General features: G+C 44.7%; 1 protein-coding gene across 1 annotated transcript in view; it reads right to left on the reverse strand.

Annotated features, from left to right (window-relative positions):
- Window positions 1–1182, reverse strand: part of GAS7 (growth arrest specific 7) — a 140355-nt gene extending 139173 nt beyond the window's left edge. The window contains exon 1 of the mRNA XM_063121514.1: window positions 964–1182. Coding sequence (XP_062977584.1) covers window positions 964–1182 — 219 coding nt within the window. The remainder of the gene's footprint in view (window positions 1–963) is intronic.
- Window positions 1183–21616: the final 20434 nt, after the last annotated feature.

The following is a 21616-nucleotide window of genomic DNA, read 5'->3' on the forward strand; positions in this document are numbered from 1 at the left end:
GATCTTCAGCACAGTCTCACACCGAAGGCTTCTATGTGGAAAGGCAGCCTGCATGCATGTTTGGAAGCGCAGCCCACCTACACCCATTGGAAGAACATGGCTCAGGAAGGTGAAGAGCTCTCCTGAGGTGCAAACCGCACGGGGGGGGGGGGGGGGAGAGATACTGCTTCTCAGGAAGAAGCTGCCCATAACCGAACTGCAAGGAAGAGCCTCCCCCGGAAAAGACAGTCTGGTTGTTAACGCAGAGCACCTAAATAACAGCCCCGGCATACCTTGTTCACAGTACCCCCGCGCACCATGTTAGCAGCCTGTGCCACATCCCACGCCACCTCCACATCCCAGAAGACATCTCTTCTGCCCAGTCTTTCCCAACCTGGCACCTGTCAGAAGTTTGGGACTACAACTCCCATCACTGATCCTGCTGGTGGGGGCTGATGGGGGTTGGAGACAAAAAACATCTGGAAGGCTGGTCTAGATATATACCCACGTCAAAGGAATCCCATCCCTCCTGTTCCACAGCGAGTGCCACCACGCAGGGTTCACCCATCCCACCCACCCACGCAAACCATGAGACAGCCAAGCTCAACACCCCCTCAAAGCCGTGTTCTAGGAAGAGCAGCCCCTCGCCCGCCCCTCACAGAAGCGCCCCCCACAGCATGCCCCAACCAGCACTCCTCTAAGGCGCACAAGGGCAAAAGAATCCCTGGCGGGGGCTCCGACCACCACCCGTGGCAGCGCAAACTTCGTCCCACCTGTCCTCAGTCCCGGCCACCCCAGACTCACAGGGGGGCCAAGCATCAGCCCTCCGCCTGCTACACGGGACCCACTTCCCTCCGAGGCAGCAGCCCCATCACGATCATCACCCACTCACGGACCGAGCCCGTGGCCGCCGCACGCTCCCCCAAAAGCCACCCAGAGAGGTCTCTCAATTGGTGGCTGCCTCCTTCTCCCTCCGTCCCTCACCTCGATCAGCTGGACGTAGCTGGCCGGGAACCAGCCCCTGAGCCCTTCGGCGGTCTCCCCTTCCCACCAGCCGCCGTCGGGCCCCGCCTGTAGGACGGTGAGCAGCTCCCCCGCGGCGAAGCGCAGCCCGTGTCGGTGCCGCTCCCCGGAGAAGGGGTAGAGGGTTCTGCAGCGCGCGCCCAGCACCGGCACCACCCGCTCCTGCCCGGGCGGCGGCATCACCCAGCGAGCGAGCGAGCGAGCGACTTGCCCAACTAACTCGGCTCTGGCCGCCACAGGTGCCTGCCGAGCCGATCGCTTCTGGCTGCAGGGAGCCTGGCTGCCTTGCCTGCCTGCCTGCCTCTCGTCCCTCCCCGTCAGCCCGGCTGGCGGATTGGCCGCCTCGCTTCCCCGCACCGCCCCCTGGGACAAGCGAACCGCCCTCACACACACACACTCACTCACGCACACGACGGAGCCAAAGCGGTTCCTCCCCTCTGCTCTGGGCCGAGACTGCAGACGCGGAGAGGGAAAACGAGGAGGGTAGGGGCGAGATGGGACGGACTGGATCAGCCTCGCCACCCCCGCTGCTTCTCTCCTCCGCCCCCACGATCAAGTACAAGCAGAATTATTTCTTTCTTCACCGCCTACTTACATTTTGTCAACAGGAATCTGGTGTCATGTCGTATTAGAATGCCTTAGGGACAGGGATATTGTACACAGTAAGGGTGCAATCCTATGCATGTTTAGATGGGGGGGGGGGGTCCTACAACTCCCAGCATGACCCAGCCAATTATGCTTCCTGGGGGATGCTGGGAGTTGTAGGACTTAGTTCTGGTGTAAACAGAAACAGGATTGTGCTCTAAAGTTACAAACCTATGTACACTTACCTGGAGGTAAAGTCCATTGAATTCAGTGGGACTTGCTTGTGTAGGATTGCATTTTAAGTCTGCAATCCAATTCCCACTTTCCCCAAGTAAGCCCCACTGAATTCAATAGGACTTACTATTGAGTAGACATGGATAGGATTCAACAGGAGATGTTTTGGTGCACAGTAAAGACCTGGAAATTATACAGCTGAACATGTGAATTCATCACAAACGTGTATCATCCAGGTGCACACCTATCTGTTGGGTGGTTAGTTAAGCAAACTGAGATGCCCATCAATTTCAATTCTGTTTTGCTATCAGCCATATGTTACTGCAAAAGACAAAATTACCCCACCTCCAAAATTGCATAATTAAAACAGAGTCAGGACATGTGTAATTTAAAGACATTTGTAGCAGTCATTTAACAGCAAGACACCTGTATAGAATTGTTTTTCTTTGCTAGAGAACTAAGGTAAAATATCATTAAAACAAGAACAGACATTACCAGTACTCTGGCTGCATATACACTAATGAGTATGAAATGCCAACAAAAAAATACTGATGCGAATGTTGTTGATTGTAGGATGGATAATTGACTTTTATACTGTTTTTATCACGGATTTAGTTTGTTAGCTGTGTATGGTCTGTGGCAAAAGAAATAAGCTTAATTCCCAGAGGTGATATCCCTGGATATTACAACTACAGAAGAACATTCTGAATGTACTTGGTTCTGGTAGGCTGGCTGAAGTTGAAGACCAATATGTGGTTGAAGTGGTTTGAATGCACATTTACTGAATTCTGAGGCATTTATTTTTGCAACAGAGAATGTGTGTTCAAACATCCTTAGAACATCTGCCATCTTCATCCTAATACAACAGATGTTACCCAGCAAACTCTTTCACCCTGCCCATTTATTAAGTTTTGAACATCTATGGGAAATATCCTGCCAGACAAAAAGTAGAGTCAGAGATCTTTTCTTGAATTCTAAAGTTATGGGCATCACTGCAAACATTAGTGAGGGAAAACTTCCATTATTTCACCTCTGCAAATAGAGGACCTTCAAGCTTAGTCCAAACTGTTCTAGCATCCTTCTAGGACCGTAGACAACATAGCCTGCTGTGTAAACTTTACTCTGTGGTTTGAAGGGAAAGAATAAGTTTCAATGCTATGAAAAGACTTAGAATGACAAAACCATGGGGGAAAGTTTGTAACAGCCAAATCGGACTGACTTTTGAGTGTCATTTGAGTCTATTTGTAAGCACAGATTTCACTCTGTCTTTTGTCCTTGATGTCAGGTATGTCCAAGGCGGTCAGACTGCTGTAGAAACCTATTGTTATTGCAAAACAAATATTTTTCTTATTTGTTTAATTTCTCATGAGACCACCACTTGGGAAACCTGGAATCCATTTATCAGTGCAAATCAGTACTGGTCAGATTTTCAAGACATCATGATCCAGAGGGTATCCTGAGCAACAACACAGAATAATATCCTTGCACTTATGAGAGCACAAGCTTGCATGTGTCTGGTCAGAAATAAATCTCATTGCATTCAGTGGAACCAACTGCTAGTAAAAAAGATATATAAGATTATAGCCTGAGTTACTGAGGATGTTTCCAAATGGAGAGCTCCTATTGTTATCTGTCAAAAGGCACTGTGCAGCTATTCTGTCTTTTTTTCCTTAACAGATTTTTCGTGGAAAACACCGGTTACATATGAAAGAGTATGTTGTCTGAACCACCCATAAAATACTGAGATGAGGCAGAGCAATTGTACAATAAAGATCTCATCTGGAAGCACCCTGAGTCAGAGTGAGCATATAGTAGCAGGCCCAAACCACTCTCAGAACTAGTAATGTCTGAGCTTCCCTTCCCAACATTCCTTTCCTAGAGGTTTAAACCCTCTTGCTACTACTACAGAGCTAAGGTTGCCAGACTGAAATTTCAAAAATAATTAGCCCTTGGTGATTTAGTATTATCTGAAGCATTCTTTATTTTAGAATGTCTATTATTTTTTAATCTTTAAAAATAATAAAATTTACGAATAAAAAGAGGTATCCAGCTGACCTCTTACAGCGTACGGTATTATTTTATTATTATTTAGATAGTGCTTATAGTACTTCACAGTATTGAAGTGCTAAGTGCTTGGTAACTTTGCCTCAAAGTAAGGCTGTGTTCCACTGATTTTGACCTAGCACAAATGACATCAAAGTGAAAATTGAAACATACATTAAAGCTAATTGAAGGAAGATAATTTTTTTGTAGTTAGTACCCAAACAACCTATAGAACCTTGAATGAAAGGTTACGGACACTTGCTTTTTGCCACCCTAGCTCAGTGCAGACAGAACAGTAAAAAAGCACAGCCATTGATCTCAGCTTGGCACATCCTTCAGCTCAGCTTGGTGCCCCCCGCAACTCGGCACCCCTTACAACCACTCAGTTCACCCACCCCTAATACTGGCCCTGATTTGAAGAGACATTCATCCATTATGGTCCATGAACATATGACATTTAGAAATAAGGGTCAACCATTTTGATCTTAGGATATTATGACATTCTCCTTCTCAGGGGGTATCCCACAGATAAAGTCAGTGTTAATTACTCCAGATTATGAATAGTAAAAGGGGAATTGAGGTGTTAGGGCCAGCTCTACCATTAGGCAGAGTGAGCCAACTGCCTCAGGCAGCAAATGGTGGGTCCCAGCTGTTCCCCTCTGTTGGCAGACAGAGCTGTGTATGCCCCACAACATGCCCTGGGCTCTCTCAACTAGCCTGCTGCTTCAGGTGTGTTGGTGAATACCATCCCATCTCCAGTGGTGAATTAAGATTCAGTTGCAGTCTATATGTAGACTGGGGAGGCTCTACTAAGTTATCAGGTTTACTGGATGGGAATTTGAGTCAAAGCTGATAAGGATGTGGCCCTTGTACTGCCACTGATATTGTCAGAAGGGTTACAGAGTTGTCCATGTAGGCATAATGCAACACATGTGGTAGTGGCATACAGGCTGATGGCATCAGTGTTACTCAAACCATGGATGTCATGGGCCCTGGGAGTGGGTAGGATCCAGGACAGGATGAAGAAAAACCATATTTCAAGTCAAACACAAATCTTGGTGGAATCTGACCTTCTAAAAGAGCCATACTACACCAGCAGTTTCAGTAGAACAACACATTGCAGAACATAACAGTAGGCCAATGATCCAGTAATGTTGTGAAAGCATTGTCATATGTAGATATGCCAAAGCAAGTGTTTTGGATCACAGTGTAAGGAAGATAAATGAAGGTGGTCAGGAAGTTTCTGATGAAGACACACAGCTTTTGTCATAAACAAAATGTCCCTGTAGGAAGAAGCTGAAACATTTAGCTCTAAATAGAGTTTGAAATTACACTGTTGTTAATACACATACTCCCCCACATGCGCATACGCACACACTTGGCATTTGTACAAAAGGGTGGGAATGGCAGACCATAAGCTGCTAAACCCAAAACTACTTGAAAGAGAGGTAAGCAGTAATTGTTTAAAAGGCAGCAACATATTAAAATCTAATATGTTTTGCTCCTCCCTAATTTTTATGGGCTTTGTAACAAATGCAACTGTTGTAGGCTTTTGAATAACATTTGCTTTTCCTTGCATGGGTGGATGGCAGTAGTATCCTACCAAAGGCACCACCAGCTACACAACTCTTTAGGCTGAAGCTTCCTTGGAAGACTACGGGGTTAGATAGCCACGTTCATGTGGAATGAAGACACTGCTAGGTGCCACACAGATTATTCACTGGGAAAAACCTGTGTTTGCAAATGAGCATACAATCATCTTCTTCTATAAAAATAAAATGAAGTCTTTGTTTGTATGTCCTCGATGGGCATCATAGATTCATCCTCCATGAATGTGCCTACTTTCCTTTGAAAGGCACCTACAGTAGTCCTTCCTGTGACTCAGGGTGAGATCTTTGCCTCCGGTGGCATTCATCCATTTTGCTCCATGAAAATATGACATTTAGAAATAAGGCTCAACCATTTTGATCTCATGAGATTATGACATTCTCCTTCTCAGGGGTATTGCACTGTCACGAAGAGTCGGAAGCGACTGAACGAATAAACAACAACAGCTTCATTGGCTGCCAGTCCAGGCCCGGGCCCGATTCAAAGTGCTGGTATTAACATTTAAAGCCCTAAACGGCTTGGGGCCAGGTTATCTGAAGGAACGCCTCCTCCCATGTGTACCTGCCCGGACCCTAAGGTCATCCTCAGGGGTCCTTCTCTGTGAGCCCCTGCCAAAGGAAGTGAGGCAGGTGGCTACCAGGAGGAGGGCCTTCTCTGCTGTGGCACCCCGGCTGTGGAATGAGCTCCCTAAGGAGGTTCGCTTGGCACCTACATTATATGCTTTTAGACGCCAGGTGAAGACCTTTTTATTCTCCCAACATTTTAACAATCTATAAATACATTTTAACATGGTGTTTTAAATTTGTAATTTTGCATTGCTGCTGTTTTTATCTGGTTGAGCTTTTATATTGTATTTTATATTATGGTTTTATACTGTTGTTTTATACTTTGAATGGTTTTAATTTTTGTGAACCACCCAGAGAGCTCCGGCTATTGGGCGGTATAGAAATGTAATAAATAAATAAATAAATAAATAAATAAATAAATAAATAAATAAATAAATTATTCCAGAGTGGTAGATAAGGCGGGGTGGCAGATTGTGCCTCCCCTATCCACAGCCACTGGCTGCCACAACACTTCTCTCCACCTGCCTACCACGGAGCAGCTGCCAACTCTTTACTGCTCTGTGTCTCTCCAAAGTAACTGGCAGGTCCAATGCCTCACTTTCAGAGCTAGGTATTGATGGGGACGTCACCTGTTCTGCTGCTAATTCAATGGTGGGCTGGAGTTGGTAGAGGAAGAAGCCAGTGGCTTCCATAAGTGGCATAACATCTTGTGCTGCCCCTGAGCATCTGAAATGGAGTGAGCACCATCATACCTTGTAGTAATGAATTCATTAAGGGTACAGTCTGTACCCTCACAGCTCAGAAGCCCCTGAATCCAGGGTCTTCCGAGATTCCTTTGCCCTGCTGGGCGGAAGACAGTAAAGCTCTAGGAGCGGCAGAAATGATCTTTGCCTTCCTGCATTCCAGCCTCCTGTTTTTTTATCCGGACTAGTGTTGGCACTTCGGAGATGGAGGAAAGGAGGCTGGAAAAGACTCAGGATAACTCATATCCTGGTGTCTCTACTCTAGTCCCCCTCCCCCGCCCACCAGAATGCCCCCTTTCTTCCTCTTCTGAAATCTTGGAGAAGCAGCTGGCACAGCTGGGTTTCCCAAGTCATCCTATAGTCCAGGGACCATAGGATTGTTCTCTAAATTAATTATGTAGTGTGTGAAGAAATGCTCTTCCCCTTCTCTATCCTGGATCTAATTAAGTTGGGTAACCTGAGTTCTAGGAATACAAAAATACAAACAAACAAAAAGTATCTCTCTCCACATCATGCATATTTTTAAAACCTTTATAATATCCCCTTATTTATTTATTTTTCAAAACTAAAACAAAAACAATTTTTTTATTTATTTATTTATTTATTGCATTTCTATACCGCCCAATAGCCGAAGCTCTTTATCCTTTCCTTGAAGGAAAGGTATTATTTGGGTTGCCTTTTTCCGCACTTTCCCCAGCTCTTCAATATTCTTTTTGAGAAGTGATGACCAGCGTTGTACATAGTATTCCAAATGTAGCCTCACCATTATGATACAACAAAATTTATTTTCAATCCCTTTCCTAACACTCCTTGCTTGGAATTGCACATTTTTGTCATTTCCACCAGAACCTCAAGATCTCCTTCCTGGTTAATCACTACGAATTCAGAGCCCATCACTGCATATGTGAAGTTCGGGGGGGAGGAATTTAATCTCAAGGTGCATCACGTTGCTATTATGTTCATTGAATCTCATTTGTCATTTTGTTATACAGCCCCCTAGGTTGCAGCCTCTTTGAGTTTTAACTCTCTTTAATAATTGGTGTCATCTGCAAAGTTGTAGATGTTACTGCTCACCCCTAATCCAGATCATTTATGGAAAAGTTAAATGACACTCATTCTTCCTCCTCAGCAAGGCTTATTCTTGTATATTTATATATTTCATTAAGCTTTCCACTAATTTACCTTGAAGGGATGTTAAGTTTACTAGCCTATAACTTCCTGGACCGCCCTGGATCCCTTTTTAAAAAGGATGGTTACTTTCCAATCCTCTGATACAGGGGATGGATTTAGGGACAAATTGCTGTCAAAAACCCAGCAGTTTTACATTTGAGTTCCATCTGGACTTGGTGACTTGTTAGTTGACAATTTCTCAATAAACCTGAGAAGTTAATCTCATCACCTCTTTTTGATTCAGTTCTTTAGACTCACTCACTCCCTGAAAAAAAATAATCAGGCATGGATATCTGTCCTACAAACTACATGATGAAGCAAACAGCTATTTACTGTTTTACTCTGTACAGCACCATGTACATTGATGGTGCTATATAAATAATAATAATAATAATAATAATAATAATAATAATAATAATAATAAATGCACAGAATTAATTCATCTTCACTACAATCCCTTTATCAACTTTTTGCACTCCTTTGTCATCTCATAGCCCATCCACCTTCCCAGCCAGTTTATTCCTCCTAGTGTATTTAAATAAATATTTACTGTTGGTCTTAATGGGTAGTATCCTATACTGCTGCTGCATCATTGCAACACAACAGCACCTCTGTTGTGATAATGGAATGGACCACTCGCACAACAGGAACTAACACTTCCTGAAATGAGCACAGAAATTAGCGGAAATGTTCAATTCTAGAATGGGCAGGTCAGTGGAGCTACCTTCTATGAGTATTGCTGATCTGCCTCATCTGGAAAAGAGTGTAGCTCTTTCATTTAATGGGGACTGGCCAACATGATCATATCATGCCAGTATGTTTCCAGCTTCACCGCCTGCCAGTCCATGTCTGGGCCCAATTCAAAGTGCTGGTATTAACATTCAAAGCAACTCCGCGAGTAGGATTACACTTGATCAGTTTCAGTTGGGGAGTACCGAGGATGTGGATAAGCTGCTTGGATGAGTGAGGAGGATAACTTGCTTTCTCAATCCCTATCCTTCATGGCTGGTCATCCAGGGAGGAGATGCAGATAGACTACAACTACACCATATTATTAATGCATCTCTCAGGGAGGGGAGTTTTCCATCATGTTTAAAAGAGCTGGCAGTATAGCTGCATCTAAAAAAAAGCCCTCCCTGGACCCTAATAATTACAGACCAGCATCAATTCTTCTGTTTTTGGGAAAGGTGATCGAGAGGGCAGTTGCCTTCCAACTCCAAGCAGTCTTGGATGATACAGATTTTCTAGGCCCATTTCAAACCAGGTTCAGAGCAGGATATGGAGCTGAGACCGCTGTGGTCACCTTAGTGGATGATCTTTGCAAGAGTATTGACAGGGGGAGTGTGTTCCTTTTGGACCTCTCAGTGGCTTTTGATACCATCGACCATGGTATCCTTCTGAAATGCCTGAGGGGGTTGGGAATCGGAGGCACTGTGCTCCAGTGGTTCTGGACCTACCTCTCTGGTAGGTTCCAGATGGTGATGCTTGGGGATAGCTGCTCCTCAAAGAAGGGGCTGTTGCATTGTGCACCACAAGGCACCGTCCTATCCCCAATGCTGTTCATCATCTACATGAAACTGCTGGGAGAGATCATCCGGAGGCATGGGGCAGGGTGCTATCAGTATGCTTATGACACCCAAATATATTTCTCTATGCCTTTGATGACAGTGTCAGCAAAGGATAGTGTGTCTCCTCTGAATGAATGCTTGGAGGCGGTAATGGGCTGGATGAGGAAAAACAAACTGAAGCTGAATCCAGACAAGATGGAGGTGCTTACTGTCAAGGGCCCTAACCTGCTTTTGGAGGTGTGTCAACCAGTTCTGGATGGGGTGACACACACACACCCCTGAAAGACTGCATTCACTGCTTGGTGGTGCTTCTGGATCCGTCGCTCCAGATGACAGCCCAGATAGATGTGATAGCCAGGAGTGCCTACTATCAGCTTTGCCTGTTATGCCAGCTGCGTCCCTTCCTAGAGTTAGAAGACCTAAAGACAGTAGTGCACGTGCTGGTAACTTCAAGGCTCAAAAAGCAGCATTAAATATATCATCAAAAATAAAATGTGCAGCAGTTGAAATTCCTTTAAAAGGCCTTTTAAAAGTCCCAGGAGAATAAAAATCTCTTTGCCTAGTGGCAAAAAGTCAGCAAAGTAGGTACCAGGTGGACCTCTTTAGGGAAAGCTTTCCACAATTTAAATATTAACCTCTTATGCACTGAATAAATATGCATTTACCCAGTAGACGTGATGGTAATTGAAGCAACCCATTATGACTACACTTTCATTTTTGACTGTCTCCCTGATTTTTTCTCTCCATCTTGATATTACCCTTAGTAGGGGCCAATAGTATGTACTTGTGCTGTGCTCTCTATCAGGAGAGGACCTTCAACCCACCCATTATCCATCTTAGAGGATCCCCAAGTCAGAATCAGATTCAAGCAAGCAGAGACATCTATTAGGGCATTAGTTGCTTCACTGATGTCTTATTCACAACAACAGGAAAGTACTTTGGGTAAAGGCTTGGAATTTCTTTGTTCTCCACAACAACAATCAGGAGAAAGAGGAAGGTGATTCTTGTCCTGAGTGCTGCTCCTCACAGGGTTAGGCAGATCTCCTCCTCTGCAGCCGCCAGTTTGTGTTTCTCTGGGCATTCTGGTAGCACTTCTGTTACTTGGGGCTGCCCTCTTCCCACAGACCACTTACACCCATGAGGGTGTTGTTGTTACATTTATATCCCGACTTTTTTCCTCCAAGGAACACAAGGTGGCGTACATAATCCCCCTCCTCTCCATTTTATCAGCACAACAGCAACCCTGTGTGATAGGTTGGGCTGAGAGTCGGTGACTGGCCCAAAGTCACCCAGGGAACTTCCATGACTGAGCGGTGACTAGAACCTGGATCTCCCAACTTCCAGTCCAACACTCTAATTTCACCACACTTCTAGGGGAATGAGTTGGGTCTGGGATATCTGGTTTCCTTGGTTGCTTCCTACTGCTCCCTTTCCTTTCCCTCTTTGTGCTCTCACTTCTCCCTCTGCATTCCAGATGTTTTGGCCTACAACTCCCATCAGCCCTGGCCAGCACAGCCTATGGTGAGGGATGATGGGAGTTGTTGGCCAAAACATCTGGAGGGTCACAAGTTGCCCACTCCTGGTACACCCTTGTTCCTTAGGGATGATTTCATCCTGAACTCCCTAGCTTCTATTCTGCTTTCCCCAAATATCAATTTAAAAGCTGCTTTGTGACTCAGCTGCCACAGGCTGCACAAGCCTACAATTTATGGTGATTTTATGATGAGGGGTTGTTGAACGATTGGTGGTGATTTTATCAGGGTAATGGTGATGGTTAAAGGAGGATCAATTCAATTGGGCCCCTGTGTAAACACAAAAATCTGTCTCACTTTAAGCCTCACTAAATTTACACTTGTCTAAACCTGCACTCTAGTTTTCAACTGAACTATAAACGGAACTTTTTTTTAATGATCTATTTATTTATTTTTTATTTATTTATTTATTACATTTTTATACTGCCCAATAGCTGAAGCTCTCTGGGCAGTTCACAAAAATTAAAACCATAATAAAACAACCAGCAATTTAAAACACAAATATAAAATACAGTATAAAAAGCACAACCAGGATAAAACCACACAGCAAAAATTGATATAAGATTAAAATACAGAGTTAGAACAGTAAAATTAAAATTGAGTGTTAAAATACTGAGTGAATAAAAAGGTCTTCAGCTGGCGACGAAAGGAGTACAGTGTAGGAGCCAGGCGGACCTCTGGGGAGCTCATTCCACAGCCGGGGTGCCACAGCAGAGAAAGCCCTCCTCCTAGTAGCCACCTGCCTCACTTCCTTTGGCAGGGGCTCACAGAGAAGGACCCCTGTGGATGATCTTAAGGTCCGGGCAGACACATATGGAAGGAGGCGTTCCTTCAAATAACCTGGCCCCAAACCATTTAGGGCTTTGAATATCAATACCAGCACTTTGAATCGGGCCCAGACCTGGACTGGCAGCCAATGAAGTTGTAAAAGGACTGGCGTAACGTTGTCTCACTGGCCATCAAGGAGCTGTGGCCAACTTCAGCTCCTTGGTGAGCATGCCTATATAATTGATGCATTTACAAAGATATATCACATTCACATACTGGGTTTTTCAATGTATATAGTAAATTTTATGAGCACATATTAGAAACGTCATCTGAAAATAATAAAGAAGGCATTGTTAATACCTCTACCTCTTGGGTTAAAAACTCTGATCCTACACCTTGGTTTACCCTGATTATTACAGAAGATATCCAATGACTATCTAGTCAAATATTTTCCCAAAGGCTGAATTCCTGAACATGAAACCACATCCAGTGACACTAATTCTTCCTCAGCAAGTCTTGTTCCTTTATAATTCTATCTTTAATTAAGCTTCCTATCATGTACCTAGAGTGGATGTTAAGCAAACTAGTCTGTAATTTCCTTGCTCTCCCTGGATCAGTGTTACGTTGGCTACTTTCCAATCCTCTGGCACAGAGGCCTAATTTACGGACAGTTGCTGTTAGAAGACCAGCAATTTCACATTTCAGTTGAGATTATGATGGGCCAGAAGCAGAGAACAGGCATCAATGGCTAGGTTCATACCACACTACAGTCCACACTCAAGGTTGAATATGGGTTCAGTATGGGTAATCAATGAGACATGAATTGTTGTGCTGTGTGAACCCAGACACACTAACAAACTATGGTTTGTTAACCACGAGCAACTCATGAAAAAAAACAACATGGTTGGTTGCAGCGTTGGAGAGAAAATGTGCCTGGGCCCATGAGGGCAGTGGACGCCCCTGTGTCCAACCTTCATGGGCTCAGGCAGACCCACCCGGTGCTGGGACAGGCCCCTGTCCAAATGCTCTCAAGCCTTCAAGAACAGTTGGGCGCAGGTCTACCCTGACCTGAGGCCTTTTTTCTTTCCCCCCAGTGTGTTAATGGCAGTGAAGAGAAATACGCAATTTCTCCAAGGTTAAGGAAATTGCACATTTCCTCTCTCCACTCCAATGCCAGCGCTCAGCAAGCCAACTCCTTGGAGTTCTCTAAAGCCTAGCTTGTTGTTGGGTTGTGAACTATGGGTTGTTCATAGTTAACAAATCATTGTTAGTGATCCTGGACTCACACAACACAACAACCTATGGTTCAATGACAACCCACACTCAATCCATGCTTAAAGTTAAGTATGTGTTGTTGTGTTGTGTGAAACTGGTTTATATGCTGTCCCAAGTCAGAAGTACTCATTTTATTCAAAGTACATGTCACTGAAACAATCCAGACAATAGCTTCATAGACTGGTCAATCTTCTGTTTCATATTAGGTTGTTATTGTTGGAGTCCCTTAAGTTGAAAAGCCAGTATGTAAGTAAAAGCACCATCTTATACTTTAGGGGTATAAAATTTACCACTTTAGAATATCTGTGTTTCTCGCCAATGGGTATTTTCCTAACTGTATCAGTCTTATAATAGCATTTAATTACATGTTAAATAGGTAGAGCAGGAAGAATCACTATTGTAGCTGTGCCAGTTTAAGAAAATATACTTTCAGTTAGCCTAGCAACAAAGGAGTTTGAATATCCTACACACACACACCATTGGCTGACAGGATTGTGGCATCACTGCTCTGTTTCCCAGCTATTGTTGAGAAAGTTTGCAGCTATTCTATTGGGTTTTCACTCTCTTTTCTGCTTTTTGTGATAGTTATGTTGTCACCAGTCAACCCGTAAAGTCATGTGAGACCCTTCTTTTTGATCAAAGGAAGATAGGGGCAAAAGGGAGAGAAAATCCCAAAACAATAGCTTCAAAAGTGGTGATGTCACAATCCTACAAGCAACTATACTTTTTTCTGTAAGTATTGACTGAGTTGACAACACACTGGCTCTGTTCAGAAGACACCTTAAACCACGTTGGTTAAGACTTTGACTATGGTGGTTAAGGTATCCTCTGAACAGGGCCACTGGATTTAGAAACTTAGAAGAAATTCCCATTAGACTGCTGCATTCTCATAGCTAAATCCACAGATATGAGGCCTATTCCAGGAGGGAGGGGAAAGAAATAAAGGAATTCTGTAAGTGCTTGGGAACTACTTCATAACTTCTGTTGTGCACAAATGTGATAGGAAATACACATGGTATGTGTGTGTGTGCTGTCCTTTTGCTTGCCTTTGGCTATGGATACTGATCAGCCTAATTAATTAGTATGTTTGGACAGCTTTAGTTTGGGACACCAAATGCACTGCTTCAGTGCATCAGAGATCCTAACTGTGCACATGAACAGAGTAGTGCTCAGCCACAGATATCCTAGGTTCAACAAAGCTTTACACACGTTTGTTGAAGAAAGACACCTGCCACAAACAAGAGATGGATGATCTTGGATAAGGCTGTAAGCAGTAACTACAGCCAAAGCAGAATATGCACTAAGCTTGGAGCAGATGCAAGAGCACATCACTTCAGTCGGTCTTCAGCACCACCTGCTGGGGTAGGACTATGGGGAGGGAAAGCTGAAAGCAGATCACACAGTAGAAGCAAACAGCTGCATTCTGATTAGGATGATGTTCAAGATAAGCAAAGGAAGTATATTTCCATAATACACTTAGGGAATTCATTGCCACATGCAGAGATAGCTGCTCTCTTTTACGTTTTTTGTGTGTGGGAAGATATAGCAAATTCAAGGATAAGCTAACAACGGAATCTTTATGTCCAGAGGCAGGATCCATTTGATTACCAGGTGATGGAGTGCAAACACCAGGGGGACTGTTTTCACCATCACCTACTTATTTATTTATTTAGTTTTTATAAACCACATTGTAAGTGGTTTATTATAAATAAACCATAAATAAACCCAACCATGTGCCATTTGTGAGTTTCTTAAAGATATTTAGCTTGATGCTATTGGGGACAGAAGTTCAGAGATTGTAGGAGATTGTGATTAGGGGCATGTTTACACAAAGGGTTTGCCCTGGGGTGGCTTCGCAGTAGCAGCACGTCATCTGACGCAGCCCCTACAGAAGAAAGCAGTTCTTGAAGTCTGTTTAAAGGTAAAAACCAGCACTTCCAACTGAGCCTGAAAACAAATTTGCAACTAATAAAGATCATAAAGAACTGGAATGACATGCTGGCCGTGGGATTTTGGATCAGTTTAATTTCCAGATGCTTTGCAAGGATAGGCATGAGTGACTGTGGCTGGTTAATCTTCTCCAAGAAAGGGCTCAGCTGTTATATCAAAGAAACATAGAATCACAGAATAGTAGAGTTGAAAAGGGCCTATAAGGCCATTGAGTCCAACCCCCTGCTCAGTGCAGGAATCCACCCTAAAGCATACCTGACAGATGGTTGTCCAGCTGCCTCTTGAATGCTTCTACCGAAGCTGTTAAAACTAATACTCCTAGTCATTGTCACCATTTGAACATCCACAATGAATGACCAGTCCAGGAGTATACTAAAGCTGGGAACCTGCTTGTGTCCTACTTTACAGAGATCAGTCCTTTATTTGGAGGGGGCATCAGAGGACAGATCTCTATTTGAAGTTGTCCTCAATTTGAAGAGCTTCCCAGTCCAAGTCTGGTTTAAGGATAAAGAACCACAAAAAGAGAGGGAGTGCAAGGGCTTTGAAGTTGCTCAAGTGCTAACCATTGATGGGCAATTGTAGACTGAGCAAGGAACACAGATCACCTGGTCACAGTCTTCTCCACTATGATCAAATGCATTACATTTCGATTTAAATTATGGTAATTATTTCTGTATTTGCATCTGTACATATAAATAAGCATTTGCAAATGTTAATGGAGATCTGTATCCTCCTTTGTCCCCTTTCTTGGTGATGTCTAAGTGGTCACCCTGGAACCTGTGCCAAGAGAGAGAAATTGCAACTCCACTCAGTGAAGACTGAAAACCTCCAACCAATAGTCTTATGTGGATTAAGTTTGTTCTTCTACATCCAGTCCCACACAGCTACCATACATCAGTTCAGGGTTATTGGATACAGCATGATAGTTGCTGAAATCAGAGGGGTCCAACAATAGTTGCTGAAATCAGAGAGGTTCCCCGGGGTGTGGGGGATTAGATCAATGAATGTACAACTGCTTCTTGTAATCCTTTAAAACAGTCACTGGAGGGCCCAATTTTGATTAGAACAGGAGTATTGGAGGGGGGATTAGCCCTTTAACCCATGCCAGTTTCCTGATCGAAATTGCCCCCCCCCCTCCAGCTGCTGTATGTCCCACTGAGGAAATCTCTATTTCCACCCTGCCACCGCCCAGCAAAGCAAACAACATCTTCAGGATGGATGATTTCGTTCAGGAAAATGGTGCATCAGGGCACTGATACTCCCCAGTGCCATTGCTCTGACCAATACCCATTGGCAGTTTTAAAGTAAATATAGAAGTGTTGCAGATTTCCTATGTCTCATGTAGTTTGGCCAGAGTGCTGTAGTAAGTTTAGTAAATTAATATTCCGCCATTCTTCCAAAGGCTCCGAGCAGAGCCCACTTCATCAGATGCACAAAGTGTTAGAAGGAGAAGGAAGTGTGGGGAGGGAATGCTAGTTCTCTTGCAAAGAGATCATCCACTTTAGCGTAAGCAAATGGCGGAATGGCATTGCTAGCACATGAGGGCATATATCACATTCAAACATGGCTGGGGAACCTTTTTTAAGCTTTGTACTCATTTTTTGGCTGGGGAATCTTTGTCCTCTTTTTTTGCAATTTATAAGAGGCCACCCTAAATGGACTTAATCACTCACAAAATAGCCCAGTTACGAATATGAATATTCATTTCCACCCACCCACCCACCCACCCGTGAGAACATCTGGTAAGGCCCTATTCCATATTCTATCTCTGCAACAGTTCAGAATAACAGCTGGAAGGAGCAGCGCCTTTGCTGCTGCAGCCCCAGGGTGGGGGAATGCTACAAATGCACTTCTCCCATGACCTTTGGGGGAAAGGCCAAAGACTACTCATTTGTAAATGTCTTTGGAAAGCCTGCTGGAGGTTTTGATAGTTTGCTGAATGTTAAATCATATTCTCTAATGTTCCAGAAGCAAAATACTTGGAAACCTCCTCCTCCTCCTCCTTATACCACCCCATAGCCAAAGCTTTCTGGGCAGTTTACAAAGACTTGTCTTGTACACTTGGAAACCTCTATTTCCATACCCATGATCACTGTCTAAAATCCATGCCGACACACTACTACTATTACTGCACATTGCTGAAGGCTTTAATACACCTGCTGTTGATTTATGCTGCAACAGCTAGTCCTGTGCTGGCTTCTCAAGCAGGGAATCTGTCTATCTGATGGATGGGAGGCTGCACACTTAGTGGATGTGCACTAAGAGTCAAGACGTAGTTTTGTTTTGTTTTTTATCTAGAGGCTTGGGAGGGGACAGAAGCTGGAAGAATTGTAATGCATCTGTTGCGTGTGCTCATCAATGTTTTGATTGTAATCACCAGTATCTCCCCTAAGGCAAAAGAGGGAAATAACAGGGGACATTATTTTACCAGGGACATGTACCATGGTTAAATTAGGTAGTCTCTCTCTCTCTCTCTCTCTCTCTCTCACACACACACACACACACACACACACACACACACACACAGAGAGAGAGAGAGAGAGAGAGAGAGAGAATAAATCTTTATGAGAGAAATAGCAACAAAGGACAGGGATAAGGATTGGAACTATGGTGCTGTTCTGATTAAAATCGCATCCACCACCTATTAGATGTGGAAGGGAAGCTCTGTGGACTAGCTGCAGCTTGCAGGCAGGGGGCTAGTAGAAGCTCAGGGGATGAAAGGGTTAAACTCCTCCCAGCATACCATGTTCCTGACCCTGATTGCCTTGCATTAGAGTTTTAAAAAGATTAATGCATCTACCAAAGACACTTTTAGCATCACATGTAGTTTGTAAAGCTGTGCATTCAGTTCGGACAAAGCGAGAATCCAAGGCGAAGTGACCCACTGTAGAGATAGTTGGACTTCTTCAGAATCTGAAGTGACTCAGGTCCAAAGGGACCCAAAGTGAAGTGAGCTGGGGGGGATCTACACAGAGTCGTCGGGGCACCCTGAAGGCACTTGCGTGCGCCTCCAGGGCGCCCTGAAACTCCTAGTGTAGATCCTGCCTACTACCTGTCCAGAAGAGGCGAAGGAGGAGAAGGAGGCGGCGGCCCCGTATCGCCCCTCGCGGGGATGGGACGAGAAGTTCCAGGGCTCGGCGGCTTCGCTGGTGAGTCCTTGCCGCTGCCGCCGCCGCCCACCTCCCCGCCGGCCTCCTGCTGCTGGCGAAAGAGCCACCCAGGGTGGAGAGCTCGGCAGAAGAAGGCAGGGCGGCTTCTTCCGCCGAGCTCTCCAACCCGGGTGGCTCTTTCGCCGGCAGCAGGAGGCCGGCGGGGAGGTGGGCGGCGGCGGGTGGCGGCAAGGACTCACCAGCGAAGCCGCCGAGCCCTGGAACTTCTCGCCCCGTCCCTGCGAGGGGCGATGCAGGGCCTCCTCCTCCTCCTCCTCTTCTGGACAGGTAGTAGGCAGGTTCTACACTAGGAGTTTCGGGGCGCCCTGGAGGTGCACGCTAGCGCCTTCAGGGCGCCCCGACGACTCTGTGTAGATCCTCTCCTGGTCCCAAGACTTCAGAAATACTTCAAAGCCTTGGGAGAGTGTTTTTAGTCCTGCCCTGCATTCTGGCCCTAGTTGCCCTTAATGTAATTTCAGTGTTATTTGTAGGCCAGGGTGTGACTGTGAGCAATAGTACTCAGAGCTACATTAGTGTACCCGTATATTTCAATAAAGCACCATCCACATGAAAGATGAATCAGGAACGTATCAAAGCTCAGTTGCCTCAAGAAGGGTAGAGCAGAGGAGGCAGGAGAGATTGCCAAGTCAGTGTCTCTGCCATGCACCCACGCACCCACCCCCCGGCCCGTATTTGTTAAAAGCTTCAAATAAAAAGCTTTTACAATTCTTAACTTCCTAATTCTTGCACCCACATGCCTGAAATTTGGCAGGCTTCATCCTCTCTGAAGGCGCTATTATGCCGGCAACTCTATCTGATTCTACCCAAAAAGGAACACATTAACAGCATTTGTTTATTTTCTCATTATAGTCAATGGGGAAGTCATCCGTGGCTTTGGAAAACAAGCCAAACCAAAGCCTCAGATCCAAACCAAAGGGTGATGTCAGTCCAAGATTCTGAACTGAGGTGACCTACTATCCAAAGCATGTTTCAGATTGTTTGTGTGGGTAGTTTGGCCATAATGCAGCTATTTTAGAACTACAATTTCCCATTGAGACTGAGTAAGATGTTAAAGCAGGGGTGGGCAACTTGTGGCCCTCCAGAAGTTTTGGCCTACAGCTCCCATCAGCCCTAGCCAGCACAGCCAATGGTGAGGGATCATGGAAGTTACAATCCAACAACATCTGGAGAGTCAAAAGTTTCCCTCCCCTATGTTAAAGTAATTAATTTCTGAGCTTGCACCAGCAATGGCTTTTAACATAGCTAGCCTGGACTGATTAATGCTGACATTCATAGGGTGACCATATGAAAAGGAGGACTGGGCACCTGTACCTTTAACAGTTGCATAGAAAAAGGAATTTCAGTAGGTGTCTTTTGTATGCATGCAGCACCTGGTGAAATTGCCTCTCCATCACAACAGTAAAAGCTGCAGGAGCCCTGCCCTCTTTTGTATCTAGTCAGGATGGCAGAGCACTTGCAGCTTTAATTGTTGTGATGAAGAGGCAATTTCACCAGGTGCTGCATGCATACAAATGTCACCTGCTGAAATTCCCTTCTCTGTACAACTGTTAAAGATATAGGAGCCCTGCCCTCCTTTACATATGGTCACCCAGAGTGACACTCAGGTTAATCAACTCAAAACAATCTTATTAATTATAAACGGAGAAAGAGTTTCTCGTTAGGGTGCCCACTCATAATAAAAATGAGTATTACGAGCAATGAAAATGTGCTTTATGGACTTGTTTACATTCAAAGTTTGGCAGCATAATTAGCTGAATTGCTGTGTTGTTCATCTGGAACTGCCAGCCCCTCCTGATCCAAGCACACACCTGCTCATCACAATTTCCAAAGCCTTTTTAGTCCTGTGATTAGGGTATAATAAAAAAGGTGTTTCCTGTTAACTGGGAAAGGCTAGATTTATTCAACAGGAATTGTATTTCAGATCATCATTAGAAGAGTACCTGTGTTTGTAAGATTGCTTCCCATCTTTTTTTTTAAGACATTCCAGAAGCAGAATGTCACAATCATAAAACAAAATCAGGAAAACTCTGGGGACCAAACACTATAAAAGGCACATTGAAGCAAAACCACTGTAGGCTGCAATGCTATACATATTTACTTAGGAATAAGTCCCATTAAACTATATGGGATTTATGTCTGAGTAAGCCTACATAGTATGTAATGTTAGTGTCATGATTCGGCCTGTTCCCTTTAGGCTGGGGGAAGGGGTTTCAGGCGATCAATCAGAATCAGATTCTGAAGCAGAAGAGACAGCACCAGAAATATTCCAGCCTATATGGTGACTCTCATGAGCTCTTCAGCAGCTGAGAATGAACTTTCACCAGACCTTATCTCTGAAAGTGTAAACAAAACACAGGCCTTAGCTAGACCGGTCTTTATCATGGGGCAAACCCCGGGAGTGTCCCAGTGCGTCCACATGACGCACAGGGGATCCCGGGTTCAGGGAGGAATCATCCCTCTCTTGCCCTGGGATAGAGCCCTCTCCTTTGGGTCCGCTTTTTCCATGGTCCCAGGCTAAGCCCAAGACCGCGGAACATGTGGCCCGTTGCCACGATTACTCGTGCAGAGCTGGGAGCATCCCCAGGGTTAGGGTGGGGAGAGCGGGGAAAGGAATTTAAACTTTTTTTAAAAACTTATTTTTAGCGCTCAAGCGTTCGTGCGCTCCATCCTCTTTTTAAAAAATGGCAGACGCACCGCGTCTCTTCCTGAGGTCGTCGTGCCTCACGTGTAAATGGAGGAGGGATCTTGCGTTAATCACAATGCGAGGTCTTCCCTCCTCCATCACAGACTATAAGGTAAGTCTAGCTAAGGCCACAGTCTGTGGGAAATCAGTATTTTTGCGAGGGGGAGGGCACCGAAAGGCTAGCTGATCCTAGAGTACGCTGCAAACTCAAATGGGCAGAGCTAAGGGAAGGTGAGATAAGGTCAGCCCAGCAAGCTTCTCGCCAAAGGCTTCTGCAGAACCAGTCTCCTCGAAGTCAGTGTTTTGGGGAAAAGGTTCCCATTCTTCTTGAAAGGACAATTGTCTCGCTTAGTTTGCATAGTTTTGCCTAGAGGAAAATTCCTAGAGATTGGACTCTCTTCAGTTGGGAAGAGATGTTTATTGCCTGAATAAAGCTTTGTGGATTACATGGCAGACCTCTTTATGGTCTCCCAATAAGCCAGGAGATTTTGGGAAACATGAGTTAGCAATCTTTCTGAAGGCTGAGAGGGAAGTGGCTAAATGAGATTCCTGAGGGCATGGGCCTATGCACAAACACCAAGAGGGCCCTGTCCCACATATTCACAGATTCTGATAAGACATGGAGCAGCGCACCCATCATCATGCGCCATGGTTATTTATGGGTTCTTTAGCCAACGACATGATCCTCCAGGATTTAATGATAAAAGTGAAAGATATCA

Source organism: Elgaria multicarinata, chromosome 3 (genome assembly GCF_023053635.1).
Source record: "Elgaria multicarinata webbii isolate HBS135686 ecotype San Diego chromosome 3, rElgMul1.1.pri, whole genome shotgun sequence".
Taxonomy (NCBI): domain Eukaryota; kingdom Metazoa; phylum Chordata; class Lepidosauria; order Squamata; family Anguidae; genus Elgaria; species Elgaria multicarinata.